At 46.4% G+C, this 22,125-nt stretch overlaps 10 protein-coding genes across 10 annotated transcripts; 4 read left to right on the plus strand and 6 right to left on the minus strand.

Moving 5' to 3' along the window:
- Positions 1 to 37: 37 nt before the first annotated feature.
- Positions 38 to 2,032, minus strand: SERLADRAFT_433191 (uncharacterized protein; the record flags this gene model as incomplete). Its single annotated transcript, XM_007313376.1, has 11 exons — positions 38 to 77; positions 133 to 246; positions 309 to 369; positions 433 to 611; positions 673 to 883; positions 935 to 1,151; positions 1,200 to 1,216; positions 1,276 to 1,285; positions 1,336 to 1,555; positions 1,618 to 1,698; positions 1,758 to 2,032. 11 exons carry the CDS (start codon positions 2,030 to 2,032, stop codon positions 38 to 40), a joined length of 1,425 nt encoding a protein of 474 aa, XP_007313438.1.
- A 951-nt stretch (positions 2,033 to 2,983) lies between these two features.
- Positions 2,984 to 4,970, minus strand: SERLADRAFT_433192 (uncharacterized protein; the record flags this gene model as incomplete). The annotated part of the gene is made up of 10 exons (XM_007313377.1): positions 2,984 to 3,023; positions 3,087 to 3,197; positions 3,260 to 3,320; positions 3,380 to 3,823; positions 3,875 to 4,091; positions 4,140 to 4,156; positions 4,216 to 4,225; positions 4,304 to 4,493; positions 4,556 to 4,636; positions 4,696 to 4,970. The coding sequence occupies 10 exons, from the start codon at positions 4,968 to 4,970 to the stop codon at positions 2,984 to 2,986; spliced, it is 1,446 nt and encodes a 481-aa protein (XP_007313439.1).
- A 608-nt stretch (positions 4,971 to 5,578) lies between these two features.
- On the minus strand, positions 5,579 to 7,738 carry SERLADRAFT_377707 (uncharacterized protein; the record flags this gene model as incomplete). The annotated part of the gene is made up of 11 exons (XM_007313378.1): positions 5,579 to 5,761; positions 5,819 to 5,932; positions 5,988 to 6,048; positions 6,102 to 6,280; positions 6,340 to 6,550; positions 6,614 to 6,830; positions 6,883 to 6,899; positions 6,965 to 6,974; positions 7,026 to 7,245; positions 7,311 to 7,391; positions 7,454 to 7,738. 11 exons carry the CDS (start codon positions 7,729 to 7,731, stop codon positions 5,734 to 5,736), a joined length of 1,416 nt encoding a protein of 471 aa, XP_007313440.1.
- Positions 7,739 to 8,552: 814 nt separating this feature from the next.
- On the plus strand, positions 8,553 to 9,384 carry SERLADRAFT_456635 (uncharacterized protein; the record flags this gene model as incomplete). Its single annotated transcript, XM_007313379.1, has 5 exons — positions 8,553 to 8,627; positions 8,677 to 8,820; positions 8,876 to 8,897; positions 8,954 to 9,063; positions 9,116 to 9,384. A coding segment is annotated over one exon (207 nt), but the record flags the coding sequence as incomplete, so codon positions are not given.
- Positions 9,385 to 9,584: 200 nt separating this feature from the next.
- On the plus strand, positions 9,585 to 10,384 carry SERLADRAFT_456636 (uncharacterized protein; the record flags this gene model as incomplete). Its single annotated transcript, XM_007313380.1, is given in 2 exon segments — positions 9,585 to 9,602; positions 9,616 to 10,384. 1 exon segment carries the CDS (start codon positions 9,757 to 9,759, stop codon positions 10,330 to 10,332), a length of 576 nt encoding a protein of 191 aa, XP_007313442.1.
- Positions 10,385 to 10,487: 103 nt separating this feature from the next.
- On the plus strand, positions 10,488 to 11,721 carry SERLADRAFT_456638 (phosphoribosyl transferase; the record flags this gene model as incomplete). Its single annotated transcript, XM_007314276.1, has 2 exons — positions 10,488 to 10,632; positions 10,702 to 11,721. The coding sequence occupies 2 exons, from the start codon at positions 10,532 to 10,534 to the stop codon at positions 11,288 to 11,290; spliced, it is 690 nt and encodes a 229-aa protein (XP_007314338.1).
- Positions 11,425 to 12,435, minus strand: SERLADRAFT_345806 (uncharacterized protein; the record flags this gene model as incomplete). The annotated part of the gene is made up of 5 exons (XM_007314277.1): positions 11,425 to 11,895; positions 11,951 to 12,041; positions 12,092 to 12,131; positions 12,185 to 12,218; positions 12,280 to 12,435. 5 exons carry the CDS (start codon positions 12,433 to 12,435, stop codon positions 11,425 to 11,427), a joined length of 792 nt encoding a protein of 263 aa, XP_007314339.1.
- Positions 12,436 to 12,717: 282 nt separating this feature from the next.
- Positions 12,718 to 16,625, plus strand: SERLADRAFT_412793 (uncharacterized protein; the record flags this gene model as incomplete). Its single annotated transcript, XM_007313381.1, has 11 exons — positions 12,718 to 13,369; positions 13,419 to 13,589; positions 13,642 to 14,720; positions 14,781 to 14,841; positions 14,898 to 15,017; positions 15,086 to 15,618; positions 15,695 to 15,719; positions 15,778 to 15,944; positions 16,018 to 16,075; positions 16,136 to 16,343; positions 16,399 to 16,625. 8 exons carry the CDS (start codon positions 12,718 to 12,720, stop codon positions 15,930 to 15,932), a joined length of 2,796 nt encoding a protein of 931 aa, XP_007313443.1.
- A 2,615-nt stretch (positions 16,626 to 19,240) lies between these two features.
- SERLADRAFT_456645 (uncharacterized protein) lies at positions 19,241 to 20,315 on the minus strand (the record flags this gene model as incomplete). Its single annotated transcript, XM_007313382.1, has 3 exons — positions 19,241 to 19,826; positions 19,879 to 20,228; positions 20,279 to 20,315. Coding segments are annotated over 3 exons (951 nt in total), but the record flags the coding sequence as incomplete, so codon positions are not given.
- Positions 20,316 to 21,742: 1,427 nt separating this feature from the next.
- SERLADRAFT_433199 (uncharacterized protein) lies at positions 21,743 to 22,113 on the minus strand (the record flags this gene model as incomplete). The annotated part of the gene is made up of 2 exons (XM_007313383.1): positions 21,743 to 21,871; positions 21,946 to 22,113. The coding sequence occupies 2 exons, from the start codon at positions 22,111 to 22,113 to the stop codon at positions 21,743 to 21,745; spliced, it is 297 nt and encodes a 98-aa protein (XP_007313445.1).
- Between the last annotated feature and the right edge of the window lie 12 nt (positions 22,114 to 22,125).

Genomic DNA, 22,125 nt, shown 5'->3' on the forward strand with positions numbered 1-22,125 from the left:
CTGGGAGAATGTGAATTCGTGAAATGGCATAAACACATTAAGCTGGTTTGATGTCAAGAACTTCAGCCTTACGCTCACTGTATCGCCATAAGAATCATGACCGTTGACATACTGATAGGAGTAGGTGCTTACTATATCTGATCATCATCTTCAGAGCTATCTCTAACACGCATATAAACCATGGGCAGAGCAATCACGAGGCCTGCAGCGGTAAGAGCCCACGTAGAGGCGAAGATATTCATGAATCTATAGCGTGAAAAAAGAGTTCAGGGGGTAACGTCACATAACAATATCAATGCAATACATACGGCAGCTTGATTGCATCTGCCCTCCAAATGCCCGCAGCTCCAGCGGATTGGATTGATTTGTCTGAAAAAAAAAGCATCATAGCACCCATGATCGAGAGACCACACGATTACTACAAAAACATACAAAAACCAGTGAAGACTGCGAGCTTAGCAGGATCATTAGACATCGCTCCCATGAGCCAGTACGCCGTCGTTTGCCACATGGCATCAAGTAGACCGTAGAAAATCATAAGCCAGCAGTACGCAGCGTAGCCTTTGTCACTTAAGTCCATAGTTGCTGTTGCTGTCGCACGAGTATAGCTCCTAAGTGAAAAAAAAATGGGTTGAGGGATAATGAGACAAAGTAAAAGGAAGACAAACAAACTTTTGGTAATGGTACGCCCAACCATGAACACCGAACACCATAGCGAGGAGAATGGCCCAACCAGAGAAGGCGCGCACGCGACGGCGAAGTCGCGGTGTATCGAGCACAAAGCCAATAGCAATCGAACCAAAGATCTGAGACGACCAGTATACAAGATTATTAAGAGATCTGGTGCGGATGTTGAACAAGGCAGCATTGTAGTCGTCAAACTCTGTTCATGATACGTTTAGGCCTAACTTGTAGAGATTATGAATATGCTTACGCCAAGTGTAGAAGTAGTTGCTGGCAAAGAACATAGGAAATAAGAGGAGAATCAATGGGTCCGTCCTAAGCGCGACATAAAGACTATAGAACTCATGCTTCCACGTCGGATGTTGGACTCTAGCAACTTTGGTGCCATCGGTACGAATCATTTTGTTGGGATCCGCCATGAAGAAAGGTACGCATACTCCGATAAGGGTAAGTACGAGAAATCCAATCTATGGGGAAGCTCAATAGATGCATTATACTAATAACGAGGAACTCACATATGTTCCATTCCCAACTATCACAAAGACGATATCGTAAGTCTTGTATATATAGGATAGAAAGATGATTTCTTACCACCTCCAGCCTGTCAAAACGTAAGTGAAAGAAGGCATGGCACCCTTGATATCAACACACCTCAGAATTAAAATTAGTCCCAAACGACACCGAGGCACCAACAACAGCACCCAAGTTGAAAATAGCCCAGAAGATACCGATAAACCTTCCCTTCTGAGCTTCAGTTGGATAAGCCAACATGAGAGAACCTTGGGCTGTCCACAAAAGGGATGCGCATATACCAAGAATAGCACCTGCCGTGGTAACGAAGTCACCTGCGCCGGGATGAATGTTGACGGCACTGATAGCAAAGATACATGAACATTATTTGTTTATCATGATAGAAGTCTTGTGAAAACTCACAGGAAAGAAGCAGTGTACAAGGAGTAACCCCACGTCCCTAGAACGAGAGTGAGACGAGAGCCTAGCATGTTGTTCACTGAACTACGGGTGCTTTTCATTGAGCTACTAGATCAAGTCATACTGCATGAAAAGATACGCACCCCGTAAAGAAAGAGAAAAACGCAAAAGTTGAATACAAGGTGCAGTTTGCATTCGCAGCAGTTTTCGCATCGACTTGACCGCCTCCACCAAGTCCAGTGAGAGCGTTGAACATGCCCGGACACAAGAAACATACAAATCCGAGCATAACGACCTGAGTATATGGGTTGTAGTAAAAGCCCTTCAGGCCGGTAGGACGTTCAAAGACTTCGACCTGCTGGGAGGAAGACTCTTCGCTAGAGCCATAGGCTTTCTCGTCTGGAATAATATCCGTCATCGTGCGGGGGAAGAAGAGGATACATGGAATGGCATGCAAATGCAGCTAGTTATATACTAATATTGCTGAATCCCATGGTTCAATAGCATTGGTGTGTATAAGGCGGCCTTTAGTCCAAGTGAGAGTCGCTCTGGAAGCCATTGGCGTTCGTTTCCTTCACACCTAAGTTCAATTGTATCCCATGACCTCCGAGTCGATGTCTAATTGACCGATGTATATTTGAACGTATGCGAATACATGCATGGTTCTCTGTCAGGATTGGAGCGATAGCCTCGTAGTGTGAGTAGATTAGTACGTTAGCTATAGGCTCCATGACACTGAGAGTTCTTCGTGTTGATAGAAGGACAACAGTTTGCCTTTTCTGTTTCAAGGTAGAGTATGATCAGATCTATATCTAGAAGATAACCAACTGTATTCTTACTTTTTTATTGTAGTAGAATGTCAGACCTATACATACAATGTTTATATTAGACTTATCTGCCAACGAGATGCTAATAAACCAACACTTACCTCGTAGACGGATATGCTATATTGGGACTGTCCGGTCAACGCGGCTTCCTACATCCCCACACTTTTACACTCCTGCTAGTATTTCTCGTTAGTAAAAGCCTATAAACTGAAATGAGAAGTGATTGATGCCTCCTTCAAACTTGAAGGTTCGAGAAGTTCTGTCTCGGATCGTACAGAGATGGCAATTTTTGAAAAGCGCGATGAACTTGCTTTGCGCTTTCTTTGATCTCCGCTTGAAGTTGCATTTCGGTTTCCTCAGAGACGCTTATAATGGAAAGCGATGAAACTGCTAAATTAAATATGACCTGTTTAAGGTGCTTGTTAATATTCATTCTCATAGTTGACGTTGCAGAGGTCCGGACCAGACTAATACATCTAATGAGAAGCTCAGAGGAAACAAAGAGTCAGAGAGCCGTGAAGTCGTAAAATGGCAAAAATGTATCAAGTTGTAAGGATATCAAGGCTCTCAGCCTTTTTCTCACTATATCGTCACAAAAAGCATAAACATAGACATAGACATAGTGATGGGAGAGTGTAAACTTACTATGTCTGATCATCTTCTGAGCTATCTCTGACGCGCATGTAAACCATGGGCAGAGCGATCACGAGGCCTGCGGCGGTAAGAGCCCACGTAGAGGCGAAGATATTCATGAATCTATAGTGTGAACAAGCAATTCAGTGAATGAGTTGATAGAACGAAATCGTTTCAATGCATACGGCAGGTTAATCGCATCTGCCCGCCAAACGCCGGCAGCTCCAGCGGACTGAATTGACTTGTCTGAAAAAGGAAAGGCGTCCATGAACAAGAAGACCATATTAGTACTACGAAAAACGTACAAAAACCAGTGAAAACTGCGAGCTTAGCAGGATCGTTCGACATTGCTCCCATGAGCCAGTACGCCGTCGTTTGCCACATGGCATCAAGTAGACTGTAGAAAATGATGAGCCAGCAGTGTGCAGCATAACCTTTGTCACTCAAGTCCATAGTTGCTGTCGCTGTTGCGCGAGTGTAACCTCTAGATAAAAGAATTGAGGATTGACGAACCACGATGGAAGGACGATATGCAAACTTTTGATAATAGTACGCCCAGCCGTGAACGGCGAACACCATAACGAAGAGGATGGCCCAACCAGAGAAGGCGCGCACGCGACGGCGAAGTCGCGGTGTATCGAGCACAAAGCCAATAGCAATCGAACCAAGGATCTGAGACGACCAGTACACAAGATTATTTAGAGATCGAGTGCGGATGTTGAACAGAGCACCATTGTAGTCGTCAAATTCTGTTCACGATATGTTGAGTATTAACTCGCAAAAATCCTTAGAATACTTACGCCAGGTGTAGAAGTAGTTGCTGGCAAAGAACATAGGAAATAGGAGGAGAATCAATGGATCGGTCCTAAGCGCGACATAAAGACTATAGAACTCATGCTTCCACGTCGGATGTTGGACTTTAGCAACTTTGGTGCCATCGGTACGAATCATTTTGCTGGGATCGGCCATGAAAATTGGCATGCATACTCCAATAAGGCTAAGTACGAGGAATCCAATCTATGGGGAAGCTCGATAGATGCAATATACTAATAACGAGGAACTCACGTATGTTCCATTCCCAACTATCACAAAGACGATATTGTAAGTCTTGACTATATAAGATAGAAAGATGACTTCTTACCACCTCCAGCCTGTTAAAGCGTGAGTGAAAGAAGACATCATCTTTGATAAATACATGCCTCGGAATGAAAATTAGTTCCGAATGATACTGAAGCACCGACAACAGCACCCAAGTTGAAAATAGCCCAGAAGATGCCGATAAACCTTCCCTTCTGAGCTTCAGTTGGATAAGCCAACATGAGAGAACCTTGGGCTGTCCACAAAAGGGATGCGCATATACCAAGAATAGCACCTGCCGTGGTAACGAAGTCGCCTGCGCCGGGATGAATGTTGACAGCACTGACAACAAGGATATGCGAACGTTATTTGTTTATCATGATAGAACACCTGTGAAATCTCACAGGAAAGAAGCAATGTACAAGGAGTAACCCCACGTCCCTAGAACGAGAGTGAGACGAGAGCCTAACACGTTATTCACTGAACTACGGGCGCTTTCCGTTGAGCTACTAGATCAAGTTATGCGGCATGAAAAGATACGCACCCCGTAAAGAAAGAGAAAAACGCCAAAGTCGAATACAAGGTGCAGTTTGCATTCGCAGCAGTTTTCGCATCGACTTGACCGCCTCCACCAAGTCCAGTGAGAGCATTGAACATGCCTGGACACAAGAAACATACGAATCCGAGCATGACGACCTGTGTATACGGGTTGTAATAAAAGCCTTTCAGACCAGTAGGGCGTTCAAAGATTTCAGCCTGCTGGGAAGAGGGCTCCTCACTAGAGCCATGGGCCTTTTCGCCTGGAATGGTGTCCGTCATCGTGCTGGGATAGAAAAGGATATATGGAATAGCGTTTAAATGCTGCTAGCTATATATTGTTGAATCCATGTTGTTGCTAGCATTGGTGCATATAAGGCAGCTCTTGGTCCAAGTTCGATGCCTATAGACTTCATGAGATGGAGAATCTGTCGTGTTACAGTAATGGAAGGACAAGAGGTTTCTATTTCATTTCTGAAGTATGCTCAGAGCTGTATACATGTAGTTGAAAGGTCTATATTAAACAAGTTGTCAACGAGATGCTAGTAAACCAGAAAACCAGCACTCACCTCGTAGATGAACACACTAAATGGGGAGTGTATTACGAGTCAGGACGGCTTCCCAGATCCTCAAGCTTTTATACTCCTGCTATTTCCTCGTTAGATGAAGCTTACGACCTATAACTGAAACGGAGAAGTGATTAGGATTGGTATCTCCATGAAGAATTTTGGAAAGCGCGATGTGCTTGCTTTGGACTTTTGTTTTATCTCCGCTTGAAAACTGTTCTGACTTTCTCTGGACGGAAAGCGATGAAATTTCGAAACCGCATGTATCCGTCGACATTCATTATCACCGGCACAAGCGTTGCAGAGAGGCCCAGTAACCACACTAATACTGTAATGGCTTTATTAACATGAAATTACAGGACAAAACCCGATGACTACAGATGCCCAACAAAAAGAGAATATTGCGATATTTCGTCCGATGAGAAGAAGCTCAGAGAAAACATTGAATCGTAAAGTAACGTACAAACATCGAAAAAGTATCAGGCCACTACATCGGCCTTTTCCTCACTGTAGCATAGGTTAGCGCCGATAACGCAGCATTAAGGATGGGACAATGGTGCTCACAAGACCTGATCTTCTTCTTCTGTGTAATCCTTGACACGCATGTACACCATCGGCAGAGCGATGAGCAGGCCAGAGGCGGTGAGAGCCCATGTGGAGGCAAAGATATTCATGAATCTATGAAATTCGAATTGAGAACAAGACATGAATAACATATTGATTAGATACGCACGGAAGCTTGACCGCATCCGCACGCCAGATTCCAGCAGCTCCAGCAGATTGGAGCGACTTGTCTGAAAACAGGGAGCATAAGTAAATCATCTCGCAACTGCTACGACAGACTTACAGAAACCAGTGAACACTGCGAGCTTAGAGGGGTCGTTCGACATCGCGCCCATGAGCCAGTAGGCAGCAGTTTGCCACATGGCATCAAGGAAACCGTAAAAGATCATGAGCCAGCCATAAGCAGCGTAACCTTTGTCGTTCATGTCCATCGTCGCTGTTGCTGTCGCACGGGTGTAGCCCCTAGGAGGTGAAAAACAAAATGAGGAAGATGATAGGGGATAAACAAGCGTGGAACATACTTTTGATAGTGGTATGCCCAGCCATGCACGGCGAACACCATGCAAAAGAGAATGAACCAACCGGAGAAAGCACGAACGCGACGGCGGAGTCGTGGTGTGTCGAGAACAAGACCGATAGCGATCGAACCAAATATTTGCGACGACCAGTACAACAAGTTGTTCAAAGCACGGGTGCGGATGTTGAACAGAGCACCGTTGTAGTCGTTGAATTCTATAAAAGTAGAATAAAGTGAGTATATGCGGCCTAACTTGTATAAACAAGCAAAATGCTTACGCCATGTGTAGAACCAGTTACTGGCGAAGAACATGGGGAAGAGGAGGAGGATCATAGGGTCTGCCTTGAGTGCGACATAGAGGCTGTAGAACTCGTGCTTCCAGGATGGGTGTTGGACGCGGGCGACTCGGGTGCCATCGGTACGGATCATTTTTTTAGGATCAGCCATTAACAAAGGGATACACACTCCGATGAGAGTGAGGATGAGGAAACCAATCTGTATACGAGTTCATTATGATGTGATACGACCAGCAAGAAGGTCAACTCACATATGTCCCGTTTCCGACTATTATGCGAAGATGATAAGAAATAAGCTTTGTGATAAAATTTAATAGAGATATAATATCTTACCATTCCCAGCCTATAAAAAGAGTAAGCAAAAGAAGGTAAACAATGATTGAGAGAAACGTACCGTGGAGTGGAAGTTGGTGCCGAGTGCCACAGAAGAACCGACGACAGCTCCCAAGTTGAAGATGGCCCAGAATATACCAATGAATCTTCCCTTCTGGGCCTCAGTTGGGTAAGCCAACATGAGAGAGCCTTGAGCTGTCCACAAGAGGGATGCGCATACACCGAGAATAGCGCCGGCCGTGGTAATAAAATCACCCGCACCAGGATGAATGTTGACTGCTCTGATAACAAAAATAATACCATGATCAGTGACAGGTTATCATGCAAGTGATCTGTGAGAACTTACAGGAAAGCAGCGATGTACAAGGAATAACCCCAGGTTCCGAGTATGAGAGTAACACGCGAACCCAACATGTTATTTACGGTGCTATAGGTGGGTTTGATGAACAAGACAAGGTCGTGCTGTACGGAAGAAGTACAAGTACATACCCCGCGAAGAAGGAGAAGAAGGCAAACGTCGAGTACAATGTGCAGTTTGCATTTGCGGATGTACGTGAGTCGACTTGACCACCTCCACCGAGGCCAGTGAGGGCATTAAACATTCCGGGGCACATGAAACATACGAAGCCGAGCATGACGACCTGGGTGTACGGGTTGTAGTAAAAGCCCTTGATGCCAGTGGGACGTTCGAAGACCTCAGCTGCCTGTTGGGAGCTAGCGTCCTCGCTGGAGCCATAAGCCTTCTCGTCTTGGACGGTATCCGCCATTGTGGTGGTGGAAGGAAGAAGAGAAGGGACTCGGGGATGAGATGAGTGCATATGGAGGATCCAGTTATATCCTGGGATGAGTCTCCATGAGGTACTATCTGAGCACGCGGCATGTCAGGGCCTTAAATCAGATGGCGGTGGTACTTTCTCGGACCGACTTCTATTCAAAGCACGTGCACGCTTGTTGCATTTCATGTCGCAACTTGCCCACACTCAAATAGCAGATGCCCGCATGAGAATGGAGTGTCCAAGACTATTCGCCGTGGTGTCACAACAACACTGGCCACGATTCACTCTGGCGCAGGCACTTTAGATATGTCAAGCCCTGAAACAGATTCTATCTGTCCATCATGGCTTCTCTGCCTCGAGTCGCATTGGGTTAGGCACTGCACACCATGCATGTGCTACATACCATCTCAAATGTCGCTCTCGTATCTTCATCCAGCTGTGGTCTAGATAAGGATCTTCCAGCGCTGAATCTGCAATAACATAAGTTGGCAACGCATGCTCAGACGTTGCTCTGATCTGACACACATGCCCGTGCACATGGGCATCCCATCTCGTACGTGGCAAATTAAACACCTATCGTAACCCATGCCGTAAGGTGTCTCTGCACAAGCATCAACCTTTTGCATGCTTGCTTGTCTCATCTACAACATCATGATCGGGTTATTGAATGTGGTATTTCTGTCTTTTTTGGCTCTGGGCTCCGCGAGAAAAACAGAATATAAGCAATCAGAAGAATGTCGTGCTCGGGCATGGGTTCGAGCGCCTAATTTGGTGCCAAACCAACTCATTCAAGGAGACGTCAAGATAAAGGTCCTTGGTTCCTGTCCAGACATTCACAAATACGTTCTCGGCTTGCGATTCAAGGAACGTTATTTTTCCAAACTGACGTGCGCCTTTTTCGCTCTCCTGTGATGTCTCACTTATGGCAGATAACAGCCAGGAAGGCGTTGAATTTCCGATATCAGTGCCCGATAACCCCGTCCTTCCAACCCTTCAACGCCAGTCATACGTTGTTGAGGATTCTTTTGAAGAATATGCTCAAGACTCGACATATATCGAGGGCGATTGGGACAGTCTTGGGTGGGTCGTACGCGTGGAGGAGAGAGTCGGGTTCGAGACTAAACACGTGCTCCAGCAAGTGCAGCACGACGGTGATGGTGTGCCTTCTCTTCATTCTTGGCATTGGCGATCGAATAACTCGGGTGCAAACAAGCCATTTCAACAGATTTGGAGCAGCAATTCAACATTCTCGTTCCCAACACAAACTACCCTCCTGCTCTGGACAACTTGGGTGACTACGAATATGAAGAACCTACTGGAAATGTAAACCAATTTTTTGATTTTCTTCAAGGTTATACCGATTTTTTGCCAACAGATCATTAACACTGAGCACACTTATGAATATTTTGCTGAAGTTCATTTCAGTAACGGCTCAATGCGAGAGATTCCAATTGGGATAACCTCCTTCTCGCCGATTCTTCCTACTCTCACAGGTGAAACAGAGACGGTGTATGTGGCCTTGCAGCAAGAAACACGCAACTTGTTTCGAGATGACACTTCTCCAGATGAAGCGGCAAAACCACGCCAGAGTAATTACACCGCAGAAATCACTTTTCCCAGCGGAAGGACTCTTGAACAAGGCACGTCCTCTGAACCTAAGCTTGACCATCGCTCTAAGCACAACGCATAGGCACCACGCCTAATATCACAGTTGTTATTCACAGGACTGGGTTTGCTGACTGGTCAGAGTCTTCATCGACTTTTTACACCACTATCAACAGCCAACAAGTTCTCCAGTGGCCCATTCCATCGGCTGACGCTCCAGGCACTCGTGGCGCGATACGATCGTACGTGAGCCAGCTGTATGCCGAACCTGAAGACCCCATTGAGCGATGCGGGGAGTACCACAGCGAGGAAGATACCACAGCTCCAGGTCTTCTTGTAGTTAAACAGCTTCCCATTTCTGGAATCGATATCAAGAGCGGAGCAATCGTCACTACCTCCTCTGCACCTGGTATGGTTCAGCTTTTCGTACCCCCTGAAGCTGTCCCAAACTTCATCACCACTTTCTCTGCGATCAAAAACCGTTTAAACATCGAACTTTCAGTGACACGCCCTAAAGAAGAGCCACTTGATCTTTCACATTATGTTGACCAATTGTTGACTGAAGAAGAATATGATGATGAAGAGTATGACTGGGTTCCGTGGTCCAAATCAGAGATGTGGCATGATTATCACCAGTACCACGCTGAGGTGGACGTTTGGATCGTACCTTCGTCGAGAGACAGCGATAGCAGCGCTCCTGTCCACTACCTTTCTGACGACGCTCGCAGCCCAATCTTCGTAGATGCCCTCTCTGCGAAGGACCTTCAGAGCAAATCTGCAGAGGAGCGTAACTTGCTTGCACCTCTTGCGAAGGCCCAAGTGGTCGAGACCGAGGAGGGAGAAGACATCGTATACAAGTATCATGATCCCTATCGATGGAAATACCCCATTTATGTTGGGGAGACGTGGACGCGGAAGGTAGAGAAGAGTATCAAGCACCACGGCGGAGATGGAGATTCTGTTTTCGTAGTTCAGACCGCTCTTTGATTCAACTTCATCTGATTTTTGTAATATATTCGAAATGCTTTGAATTTGCTTTACACAATACACTTTGAACCTTGGATTCGTGATATACATTACTGTATCCAAAAAAGGTAATCAAGATCAGTGCGAGATTAGATGAAAAAAACCTGATATTTCTTGTACTGTTTATCTCTTCCTATCCTTTCCTCAGTTCCAGACAAAAATGTCCAACGAGCAACTAGAATCGTATCAAAATGAGCTCATAGAGCACGCCATGGCCATGGACGCGCTTAAATTTGGCTCGTTCGCACTCAAATCTGGCCGGTCCGTATTTCTTCATCGAGCTTATCGAAAGTGAATGATCATATTCCACCATGACCCAAATCCTTACAGCATCTCTCCCTACTTCTTCAATGCCGCTCTCATGAGCACTGGCCCGATCCTCAGTACGCTCGCCAACGCCTACGCGTCTACGATCGTCGCTGCCCAGTCCGCCTCATCGAACCCGCTCCCCAGCTTCGACGTTGTTTTTGGGCCAGCTTACAAGGGGATTCCCTTCGCAGCATGTACGGCAGTCGCTTTGCACGCGACGCACGGCGTTTCTGTCGGGTTTGCGTACGATCGCAAAGAGGCGAAGGATCACGGTGAGGGGGGTTTATTGGTGGGTGTTCCTGTCAAAGGAAAGAAGGTGTTGATATTGGACGATGTGATGACGGCGGGTACGGCTGTGCGAGGTGCGATTACAACTATCGTAAGAGAAGGCGGAGAGGTTGTTGGGGTCGTGCAGCTGTTAGATCGGGAAGAGGTTGGGAAAGATGGACGGAGTACGGTGGATGAAGTCGAAGAGGTGGTTGGTGGGAAGGGGAGAGTGAAAGCAGTGTTGAGAATGAGAGATCTAATGAAGTGGTTGAAGAAGGAAGGAAAGGAGGACGTACTGACAAGTATGCAGGCATACTGGGAACAATACGGCAGAAAAGAATAGTCTTAGAGCGATGGGCAGACGTAGAGACAACGCTGAACCCAAAAATTGATTTATTCAACATCAACACGAGCAGATACACCACACATAATATCAAGATACTTATTGAAATACATCCTCTCAAATGCTTTCAACTTTTACGAATCTCCTAGCCGGTGTCCTGAACCCCAGTTGTATCCAGTTCTTGGGGCGCCAGCGCTTTCTTCTGCCCTTCGTCTTGGTGCGTAAGATGTCACACCGTCTCGGTGCATGCCAGTACTGGGCGTAATACTAGTTTCTCCGAACCAGTTTCGCAACCATCCTGGAGCCTGCCCATAACCTGCCAAGCGCCCCTGTTCTGCACCACCAGCACCAGTTCCAGAGCCCCATACGAACCACCACCATAAGTGGCCTACGATCATCCCACTAACTCCCTGTGCTGCAGCTCCGGTTCCGCCCATCAACAAATCCATGCCTAGCATGGCATACGGGAAATAAGTGACGGGGATGGTTATGAGACCCATAATTGAGGCTTGAGAGCCTGGTGGTGAAAGGGAAGAGACGAGGTAGGTGAGGGTGTGCAAGAGAGGACGGCTGTGGACGACAGATTGTAGTGGGATGTTGACGATCTAACGGGATGGCTCAGTCGAGATGAGTTGTTAGATAGTGGAATGGTTGGCTTACAAGAATGCCGATCGTAGCTAGGAAAAGCTGCCACGCGTAATCAGCAGAACGACGGGCGTAGTGTTGCGTCTCGAGACTGTTGGAATTACGACTGTGAATCGAGTCAGGATATCGTCATTGAAACGACAAGAGGGCACGCACTACAGCATAAATAATTCGAATATATATTCGAATTTCATAGCTGAGATAGACGATTAGCTCAACCGTGATATCTCAGGACTTGTGAATACCCACTTCCAAGGAATAGACTAGTAAATGGTCTCCAAATCTATGGTGAATGCAAGGCACATCAACAGCTTGAATTATAGCATAACAGGGAAATCAAATACCTCCCACCGTTGGATGACATACTCCCTGATAAATAAGACCTTGTATGGTGGAACTAATTGCATGATGCAAGAAAGTGTAACACTGAGGGACGACGCGCAGACTACGCGTGTAACAAATGGGATTTTACGAAGTTCATCTGCAAAAGAATTTGACATTTTTGATAAATATAGATGAGCTTGTCCAACTCGAATGCCCTGGTAAGCTTTTGTGGGTGATTCAGTGTTTGAATTGAACTTTCAAGTTGAAGGCAGTCTGCGGTGTGTCGTAGGCGTGTCACTATGATGAACCGTGAGAATGAGGTTTCATAGGATTCCCGCACGTGACTCAGGGTAACTAACTCTTTGGTACAGTGAAAAGGACTCGGACGGCAAAGCAGCCAGTTCCATTAATCTTTCTTCCATGTAGCTCTTACACTTAACTCTTTGAACATACAAGTCATGGCCTTACGAATGCTGCTGCCATTCGTATTCTCAAAGAGCTTCTCCTCAGATCCAGAAAAAGGACCTCAGACGACCAGGTCTCCTGTCAATGACACTCCATCTCGAAGCGGAATTGCAGGCAGGGGCGATGGCAGTCAACGCGGAGATGGAGAGGGTATTGATGATGAACCTGCTGTAGATGACGAGGAAAATGCTAGTGATGATGGTACCACTGAAGATACACGTTCCCCTCGAAACGATGATCCCCGAATGCTCCGTCGTTTCTCAGCAGGAGAGACCCACGCACACGTCTCGCACATCTCGCGTCGCACCCCATCTTGGTGGTCAAGATTCACAAATTCTGTATTTCCCCCATCAGATGATGATATAGAATCATATATACCCCATTATCGATATACGCCCATCATATCTGGTATCATCATCCCATTTGCTATCCTCCTCGAGATACCCGGGTTGACTGAGAAATGGTACATTCGGACCCAAAAAGGTCATATAGTCGACACACAACCAAATCCGGCGATATTGGATGTTGGCCTCGGTTTCAGCATAGGATGTGCTCTCATAGCCAACATATGCCTCATTATACGTTTCCTCGAGAAAAGGGTCAAAACTATGACGATCCTCTGCACTGTATTTTTGACTATACATGGTATGCCCTCTTTTATTTTATGCTACTCATAGTCATCCCTTTGCGCCAGACGTTATTAACATTACTGCTGTGACTATATTCGGTGTTGAACATCGCTTTAACGATGGTTTCACCTACGGTGAATCCTTTTGGATGACTGTATGCTCCACTATCGCCTCAACTCTCACTAATATCACCCTTATTATGGATCTTATACGTACACCAGATTTCGAGAAGAGCGGTGAGTACTCATTTCGTGGAAGCTACTTGCGATCGTTTATCCTGGTATATAGGCAGTGGTCTGACGCGAAAACAGCGGTCACTAGTTATCATTATAATTATCCTATTCGTATACATTGCGCTCGGCGCTCTCATCAATTCCCTGCTTCTTCAGTTGTCGTTCATAAACGGTCTATTTTTGACGGTAGTGTCGATCGAGACTATAGGTTTTGGCGACATCGTCCCCACCTCTACCGCTGGTCGCATCTTTGTATGCGCATACTCAGCTATTGGCATAGTCAATATTGGTGTTGTCGTTGGCTTGTTCAGAGAGACTGTGATGGAGGGCCTTGAGGTAGGATATAGGAAGCGGGTAAAAGACTTGTCGGATAACCGACGGGCTGCAAGGCGAAAGAAAAGAGCCGAACATCGATGGAAACAGGCAGTCATGTGGCGTTTGCGAGATCGCCGCGCTCCTACATGGATACGTGAAAAGAAAAGAGACGAAGCGCGAGGTCAATGGGCATGGTTCAGGATTTGGCTGGCAAATTTGGCCTTCCCTCAATCTGTTTTCACGAAGCCTAGCTCCAGTTCCAACTTAAATCAAGGTCCGCATGGGATGCGGCTCAATCTCGAGGCACTCACTCATGCTCAACTGGAAACCGCTGCTCTTGAAGCAGGTGTACCACTAGAATCCCTCCTCCCACCCAACTTTTGCCCGTCACAGCGCGAATTTAGGACAAGCGAAGATGAAAACGCTGATAGTGGGGCTGACAGCCCCCAGAGATTTATGTCTCCACACGACGTATATCAGCACGAAGAACCAACGCTTGGGTCACTGACGCATGAGCGAATTGGGAGGATGGCTGCGGTACTGACGAGGTTCGCTATGGTTGCATACGATTCAGCAGGCACGGCTACTCAAAATCAGGAAAATGGAGGTGAAAATCGTTCTTCTGCATGGGCGTTAGTTGGCCCTTCAACAGGCACCACTAATTCAAGTGGTTTTGCACTGAGCGGCGCGCTCCCCAGCCGCACGAGTTCAAGCGACAGCCTCGGTTCGGATTACCACGCTGAAGTTGCAGAAACCGAGAAAAAGGCGTTTTATGCTCGGTTAACCATTGCATGGGCACTCTTCATCATTTTCTGGATGGTTAGTGCGCGGTAATCCGTGTTTACGCTATGTTATCTTATTCAAAGTATATTTTCCCAGGTTGGCTCGGCGATATTCATGAAGACAGAAGGCTGGTCCTATGGTATATCTATGTACTTTTGTCAGATTTATCGCTTTCCTAATCTGTGATATACTGATGAACTCGTCTCGTGCTAGGCTTCATCGCATTCACCACCATAGGCTACGGTGATTACGCACCAAATACACCAGCAGGGCGCTCTATATTCGTCGTGTGGGCGTTGCTTGGTGTTGGGGCTATGACTATACTGATTTCAGGTGAGCTCATTGTTCTGTTTCGTTCGTAGTCATTCCCTATCATGGTTTATGATTGATCATCTTCACAGTCGTATCCGAAGCTTATTCCTCGCGGTATAAAGGGATCATACAGAGCGGCTTGTTTGAAAAAGCGGTGAGGCAGTACCGTAAACGGGCGAAAGAAGACCAGATGGTTGAGACAATAGCTCGACGTAATGGAGGAGCCAGCGTTCGATTCCATCCACAAGAACGTCCCTCAACACAAAGGCCAAGCCGAGACTTGACATCACGTTGTGACGAGAACCTGCCAGTGTCACCTCGAATTGACGTCGAGGGTAGTAAAGGAAATGATTTGGACGTCGACACATCTGCGAGAAAGCTGTTGCAAGCAGAAACACGTGCAAAGGAAGCCCTTGAATCTCTGCCTCGTCATGTTATGAATCAGGTACTCACGTTTCAGCAGTATGTCCACTATCTGGGTAAGGGTAGCAATACTGGAACTGCGGATGCGGAAGAGTTCGTGGAAGACAAGCTGAAGAGCCTGCTGGATGATGTTGTCGGATCGGAGAGCATAAGACAACATACCAAGGCAGAGTTACTACAGGATGGCGCAACTCGACAGGTGAGTGCAACAACCCCTAGCCTTTTTCCCGCAGGGACTATTAAGGTGTTCGGTCGCTGACATGTCGAGCAAAAAGGTACTGTTCACGTTGAGTTTTGAAAGTACGTCAATCAACATCACAATATCTGACATCATTTATTTATGTGATATTTTATCTAGAGGCTTTGAAGGAGATGGTTCATATAGCAGAGCAAGCGATGCAAGCTTTGAATGAAAGGGATAACTTGATTGCGCTGCAAGAACAAGATCGCGGAATTGTTGATGTAGATAGTGATTTGTTTCAAGAGGAAGTAGGGCATTCTGATCACAAATAACCTTGCATTTTGGTGAGTTTATGCATTGTTTCCCAAAAACGACATTTTGTAAGCGGTACTGACGTCCGTAATTCTTATTTTCAAGGTCGACATCTATATATCAACTAGAGTCTAACAACACTATCGTGATAATGTGATAATTTGTGAGACTGATATTATATGTGCACTTGCTGTATCAGAGTAATCAATTTATGTATGTTTAGAGATGGCATCACTACGATATGTTATGGCGAACGTCTAAATCGTACTGGCAGTGATCACGAACCACCCACATCAATCATGAATGCTGATTCAATCAGAATCTAGCATATATAAATACTATACCCATACCAAGTTATATGCAGTTTCACTTCTGTCAAAATGTTGATATTGCAGATATACCGTTGCGGCCAACACAGTACTATTGTTATGGTGAGTAGGTTGTCGACCATGGGATCTATGTTTCCATACTTACAAACCGACACAGTAATAAAAAAAATGCCAGGAAACGATTCAACTAATCCGGTGAAGGTGGGTTTGCGTGGAGGATATTGGGAGGATAGGACTCTGATAGGCGATGGACTAAAAACAAAATGAGTGATCGTAACCCAATGAGGGGAAGTAAAGTCAACCATATAAGAGACATACCTTGGTCAACATTATGCGTGTTAATCCATTGTGTCAGACATAATAAAGGTCGCGCTATACTATCCATCCTATAAATTCTCTGATGACCAACAGTCGTGCTTGTTAATGGTGCTCTGTTCATATGTTAAGTGCAATTTTCCCATCCATCTACAGAATTAACCAACCTTGCTATATATTCTTCAAGAAGTTTTACCACTGCTATAACCTCGAGGGAGCGAGCAAGCATCAGTGGTGTCAATCCATTATTGTCCTTCAAATCGACACGAATATCATCGTGTGCAAGCAGAAGGCTCGCAACTGCCTCACACTTTGATGACTCTGAAACATCTTCTCGGTCGATACCCAAGATTGCGCAGTGCAACGGTGTCTGTCCCATCTCGTTCTTCAAATTGGGTGCGATGGTGGGGTGTTCGAGAAGCAAGGAGGTTACATTCTCATGCCCAAAACGCACCGCATAATGCAGTGGCGAGTCTCCTTTTTTGTCTTGCAGATTCACGTCAATATTCTCTCTAGCGAGAACAGATCCATCTGTCGTCGCTCTAAACAGAATTATGCGACCATGTTCATCTTTCGAGTCGTCATCCACGTCATCTCTTGCCAGCAACAAACTGACGGTTTCTGTGCTTCCATGCCAGGCTGCATACGAGAGTGGTGTTCGGCCATCTTTATCTCTTGAGTTGACCTCCACATCATCCCTTATCAGCAACACCTCAATACTTTCCTCGTTTCCAAAGCTGCCTGCTGCGTACGAGAGTGGTGTTCGACCATCTTTATCTCTAGAGTCGGCCTCCACACCATCTCTTGCCAGCAACAAACTGACGGTTTCTGTGCTTCCATGCCAGGCTGCATACGAGAGTGGTGTTCGGCCATCTTGATCTCTTGAGTTGGCCTCCACATCATCCCTTATCAGCAACACCTTGATACTTTCCTCGTTTCCAAAGCTGCCTGCTGCGTACGAGAGCGGTGTTCGGCCGTCTTTATCTCTGGAGTCGGCCTTCACATCATCCCTTGCCAGCAACAAACTGACAATGTTTGCCCTTCCTTTCCAGGCTGCGTAAGAGAGTGGTGTTCGGCCCTCTTTATCTCTTAAGTCGGCCTCCACATCATCCCTTTCCAGCAATACTTTAACATTTTCCTTGTTTCCAAACTCGGCTGCGTACGAGAGAGGTGTTCGGCCCTCTTTATCTCTTGAGTCAGCCTCCACATCATCCCTTGCCAGCAACACTTGGACACGGTCGTTTCCATACTCGGCTGCATACGAGAGTGGTGTCCGACCCTCTTTATCTTTGATGTCGGCCTCCACATTTTCTCTTGTCAGCAACAAACTGACGCTTTCTGCGTTTCCATGCCAGGCTGCGTAGGAGAGTGGTGTTAGGCCCTCTTTATCTCTTGAGTTGGCCTCCACATCATCCCTTGCCAGCAACATTTTGACACGGTCGTTTCCAAACTCGGCTGCGTACGAGAGTGGTGTCCGGCCCTCTTTACCTTTCGAGTCAGCATCCACGTCATCTCTTGCCAGCAGCAAACTGATAACTTCTGCACTTCCATTCCAGGCTGCGTACGAGAGTGGTGTTAGGCCCTCTTTATCTTTGGAGTCGGCCTCCACATCATCCCTTATCAGCAACACCTTGATACTTTCCTCGTTTCCAAACCTGCCTGCTGCGTACGAGAGCGGTGTTCGGCCCTCTTTATCTCTTAAGTCGGCCTCCACATCATCCCTTTCCAGCAATACTTTAACATTTTCCTTGTTTCCAAACTCGGCTGCGTACGAGAGAGGTGTTCGGCCCTCTTTATCTCTTGAGTCAGCCTCCACGTCATCCCTTGCCAGTAACATTTTGACATTTGCCTCGTTTTCAAACTCGGCTGCGTACGAGAGTGGTGTCCGGCCCTCTTTACCTTTCGAGTCAGCATCCACGTCATCTCTTGCCAGCAGCAAACTGACGCTTTCTGCGTTTCCATGCCAGGCTGCGTACGAGAGTGGTGTTAGGCCCTCTTTATCTCTTGAGTTGGCCTCCACATCATCTCTTGCCAACAACAAGCTGACAACTTCTGTGCTTCCATGCCAGGCTGCATACGAGAGTGGTGTTCGGCCCTGTTTATTTCTTGAGTCGGCCTCCACATCATTCCTCGCCAGCAACAAACTGACGATTTCTGCGTTTCCGCACCAAGTTGCGTGCGAGAGTGGTGTTAGGCCCTCTTTACCTTTCGAGTCGGCCTCCACATCATCCCTTGCCAGCAGCAGCTTGACAATCTCCTCATTTCCACGCTTGGCTGCGTACGAGAGTGGTGTTAGGCCCTCTTTATCTCTTGATTCGGCATCCACATCATCTCTTGCCAGCAACAATCTGACGATTTCTGCGTTTCCAAGCCCGGCTGCGTACGAAAGTGGTGTCCGGCTCTCTTTATCTTTGGAGTCGGCCTCCACATCATCTCTTGCCAACAACAAGCTGACAACTTCTGTGCTTCTATGCCAGGCTGCATACGAGAGTGGTGTTCGGCCCTGTTTATTTCTTGAGTCGGCCTCCACATCATCCCTTGCCAGCAGCAGCTTGACAATCTCCTCATTTCCACGCTTGGCTGCGTACGAGAGTGGTGTCTGGCCTTCTTCATCTCTTGATTCGGCATCCACATCATCTCTTGCCAGCAACAATCTGACGATTTCTGCGTTTCCAAGCCCGGCTGCGCACGAGAGTGGTGTCCGGCCCTCTTCGTCCTTGGAGTCGGCATTCACATCATCTCTTGCTAGCAACAGCTTGACAATCTCCTCATTTCCACAATCGGCTGCGTACGAGAGTGACGTCATGCCCCTTCTATCTTGCAAATTTACATCGTGGCCTTGATCGAGCAGCAGGCTCACTACCTTTAGATGTCCCCTGATTGCTGCAATATGCGATGGTGTACAACCCGCAAAATCGTCTCGTTGGTCTACAACAGCTCCATTTTGTAGTTCATATTCAATCGTTTGAGTGAAGCCCCAAAAGGCGCATATATGCATCACGGAGTCATAGGAGTTCAGTCTTTTAACGTTCTGCTCGCAATGAAGAAAATCGCGTATGACGGCCCCATTTGTCTCCTCAACAAGACCACGTGCATGATCTCCCCAGTTTCTCACAGCATAATGGCTCAATTCCCCACTGAATTGCCCCCAGAAATCGGGAACAGGTGGCGGTAATGACAAAGTTTTTAGGCAGATGTTGGTCAGTTCAGCTTGAGGATCTGAGCATAGCCATTCCTTATATTCACTGAAGTAGTCCTGCGCAGTGTAATCTAATGGAATAATGATCAGGCATAGCCAGTATTGGAGGTATGAATCGCTCACGAATCAAGCGAGCCACCGAACATTCTTCATCGACCACAACTAAACCAGAACAGACCCCCAATATGGTGGTTATGTCCACAAGGTCATCACTACTGATTCCTTGACCGCCACAGGAAAGTGTGACAGCCTCTTGAAGCTGCTTACCTCCCAGTGGATCAAGAGCATAGGTGACACACATGATAGCCGTCAAAGCAAGTTTCCGGAGTTTCTCGTCTAGTTTGTTGATCCGGTCCATCGTTTCGTCGTAGGCACTGTTCACCTCTTCGGGTAGATTTTCAAGAGCATTCCGGACCTCTTTAGGAGTGATCTTAGTTTCCAGCGACCCTACATGCAGGCGGCATAGTAGAAACCTTATCCAGTATTAGAGTGAAGCTTATAGAAGGATGAATTAAAGACGTACATACATGCCATCTGCATATTTCGTAACACAGTCAACGATTTGTTTTCTTAGACTGGGTTCTTCAGCGATGAATCTTTCCAATGGTGTCCCCGGAATACTATTTTCGACATACTGCCGTATATCGTCGTCATTTGCACGAATGGGCATACGCTGCGCACCACGAAGATCTTTCCCAATAGATCCGATATCGCGTGAAGTGACTAGTAGGTTGCATCCAAGAGATCGGAGTCTATCGAGCAGCTCATAACGCTTCTTGCGCTCTTCCTTAATTTCGTCTAAAGCATCGACAACGATGAAAACTTGCGAAAAGGTCTTGATCTCCGACTTGAGCGTATCGTGAACTTCCTTGAGAGTTGGGCGGTACTTTTGTTGCCGATAAGGTTGGTATCGACTCTTAACGCGCTCGAATGTTGACGAGGAATCTTGGACGAGCTGCTTCAGGAGGCTGGCGATCAGGTTATAAACCGTCTGACTTGACTCGTCTTGGTAGTCGCAGTAGATATATGCGACAGCAGTATCAGGAGTTTTGAGCGTACTGGTAAGATGATTGATGATATGTGACCTATAGGTGTGAAAGTGATCGATACAGACCTGTAGTGTTTCGCTACAATACTTACGCAATAACCGTTTTCCCAGCACCGGCTGCACAGACAGCATCAGCAACATCAATATTGATGAGGACTTCATACTTACGAATCCCAGGACACCATAACGTTTTAACATCACCTCTCTCCCACTCCTTGAACCTTTCGTTATCAAATACCCAATCTCCAGTCCCCTCTTGGCGATTACCATAAACATCGTTTTGTTTTTGACGAAAGTTCAGAGGAGATAGCCAGTCAGCCAGATCATATCGCTCCTTATCTATAATAAATGGACATGTTAGGTGCCGCCACGAATGTGCAATAACATGACTCATACCATTATCCATGCTGTTTTGGTTGATTGTTATATGACTGCCATTAATTTGCTGTCCATTGGGATGAATTTCAGTGAACGTGCTGTGGTGAGCATCGACAAATGAAGCTTGTGCTATCGCTTCCCGAACATCTACATTTTGAGCAGACATGAGGAGAGCGAAGAAACTGTAGAGTAAGGTGGTATCTGGAAGCTTCTACAACGGTTAAAGATGGTAAATCAAGCAGCAGTTGGGGAAAGAGGAACAACTGCAGACTGTAGACAGCGCCTTTGATCATATAACAAACTCTCAGACATTTACTGACACCGGGCATTGTACATAACGCGTCTATCATGAACGCTCTTGTCAGTCAACGTGATTACTTGGACGTGTTATCATTGGCCTTCGCTTTAAATAACGATCTTGATATGGACAGTGTTAAGTACTCTTTATCTATAGCATTATGGCTTAACTCACTAGGTGGATATAGCCATGCGGATGCAGGAGCATTCAAGCAGTCATGGACAGCCCGAGCGTTGTAGTAATATTTTAGTCGTCGACCTTTGCTATCGGTACCCGATTTTTGTCGACGACACAGGGAAGACATTCAGGGAGCGGGTGGTTCCCGCCATGTCCGCAACAATCTTGTCAAAGCCTAACCACCTACATATTTGCGGTCTATCGTTTTCTGTTTTCTACGATGACTGTTTTTCAAGCTCGGATTAATTTCAGGCTCTTGATGTGTTTTGATTGTGGACAGAAAACCTACCTGTTCAATGTTCCGTTGAAGAGCATGATTCCAATATTCATCGTAGGTGGCACGCCGTTTGAATGATTTCGGGAACTCGATTCCGGGGAAGTGCGTGGTACGTGAAGGAAATTCTGTTTCTGGCAAAAATATGTTCTCGAAGCCGAGGAAAGCGGGTGAATACATCATTATCCGCTAGTG

The sequence above is a fragment of the Serpula lacrymans genome, assembly GCF_000218685.1.
Source record: "Serpula lacrymans var. lacrymans S7.9 unplaced genomic scaffold SERLAscaffold_2, whole genome shotgun sequence".
In the NCBI taxonomy this organism is placed as follows: Eukaryota; Fungi; Basidiomycota; class Agaricomycetes; order Boletales; family Serpulaceae; genus Serpula; species Serpula lacrymans.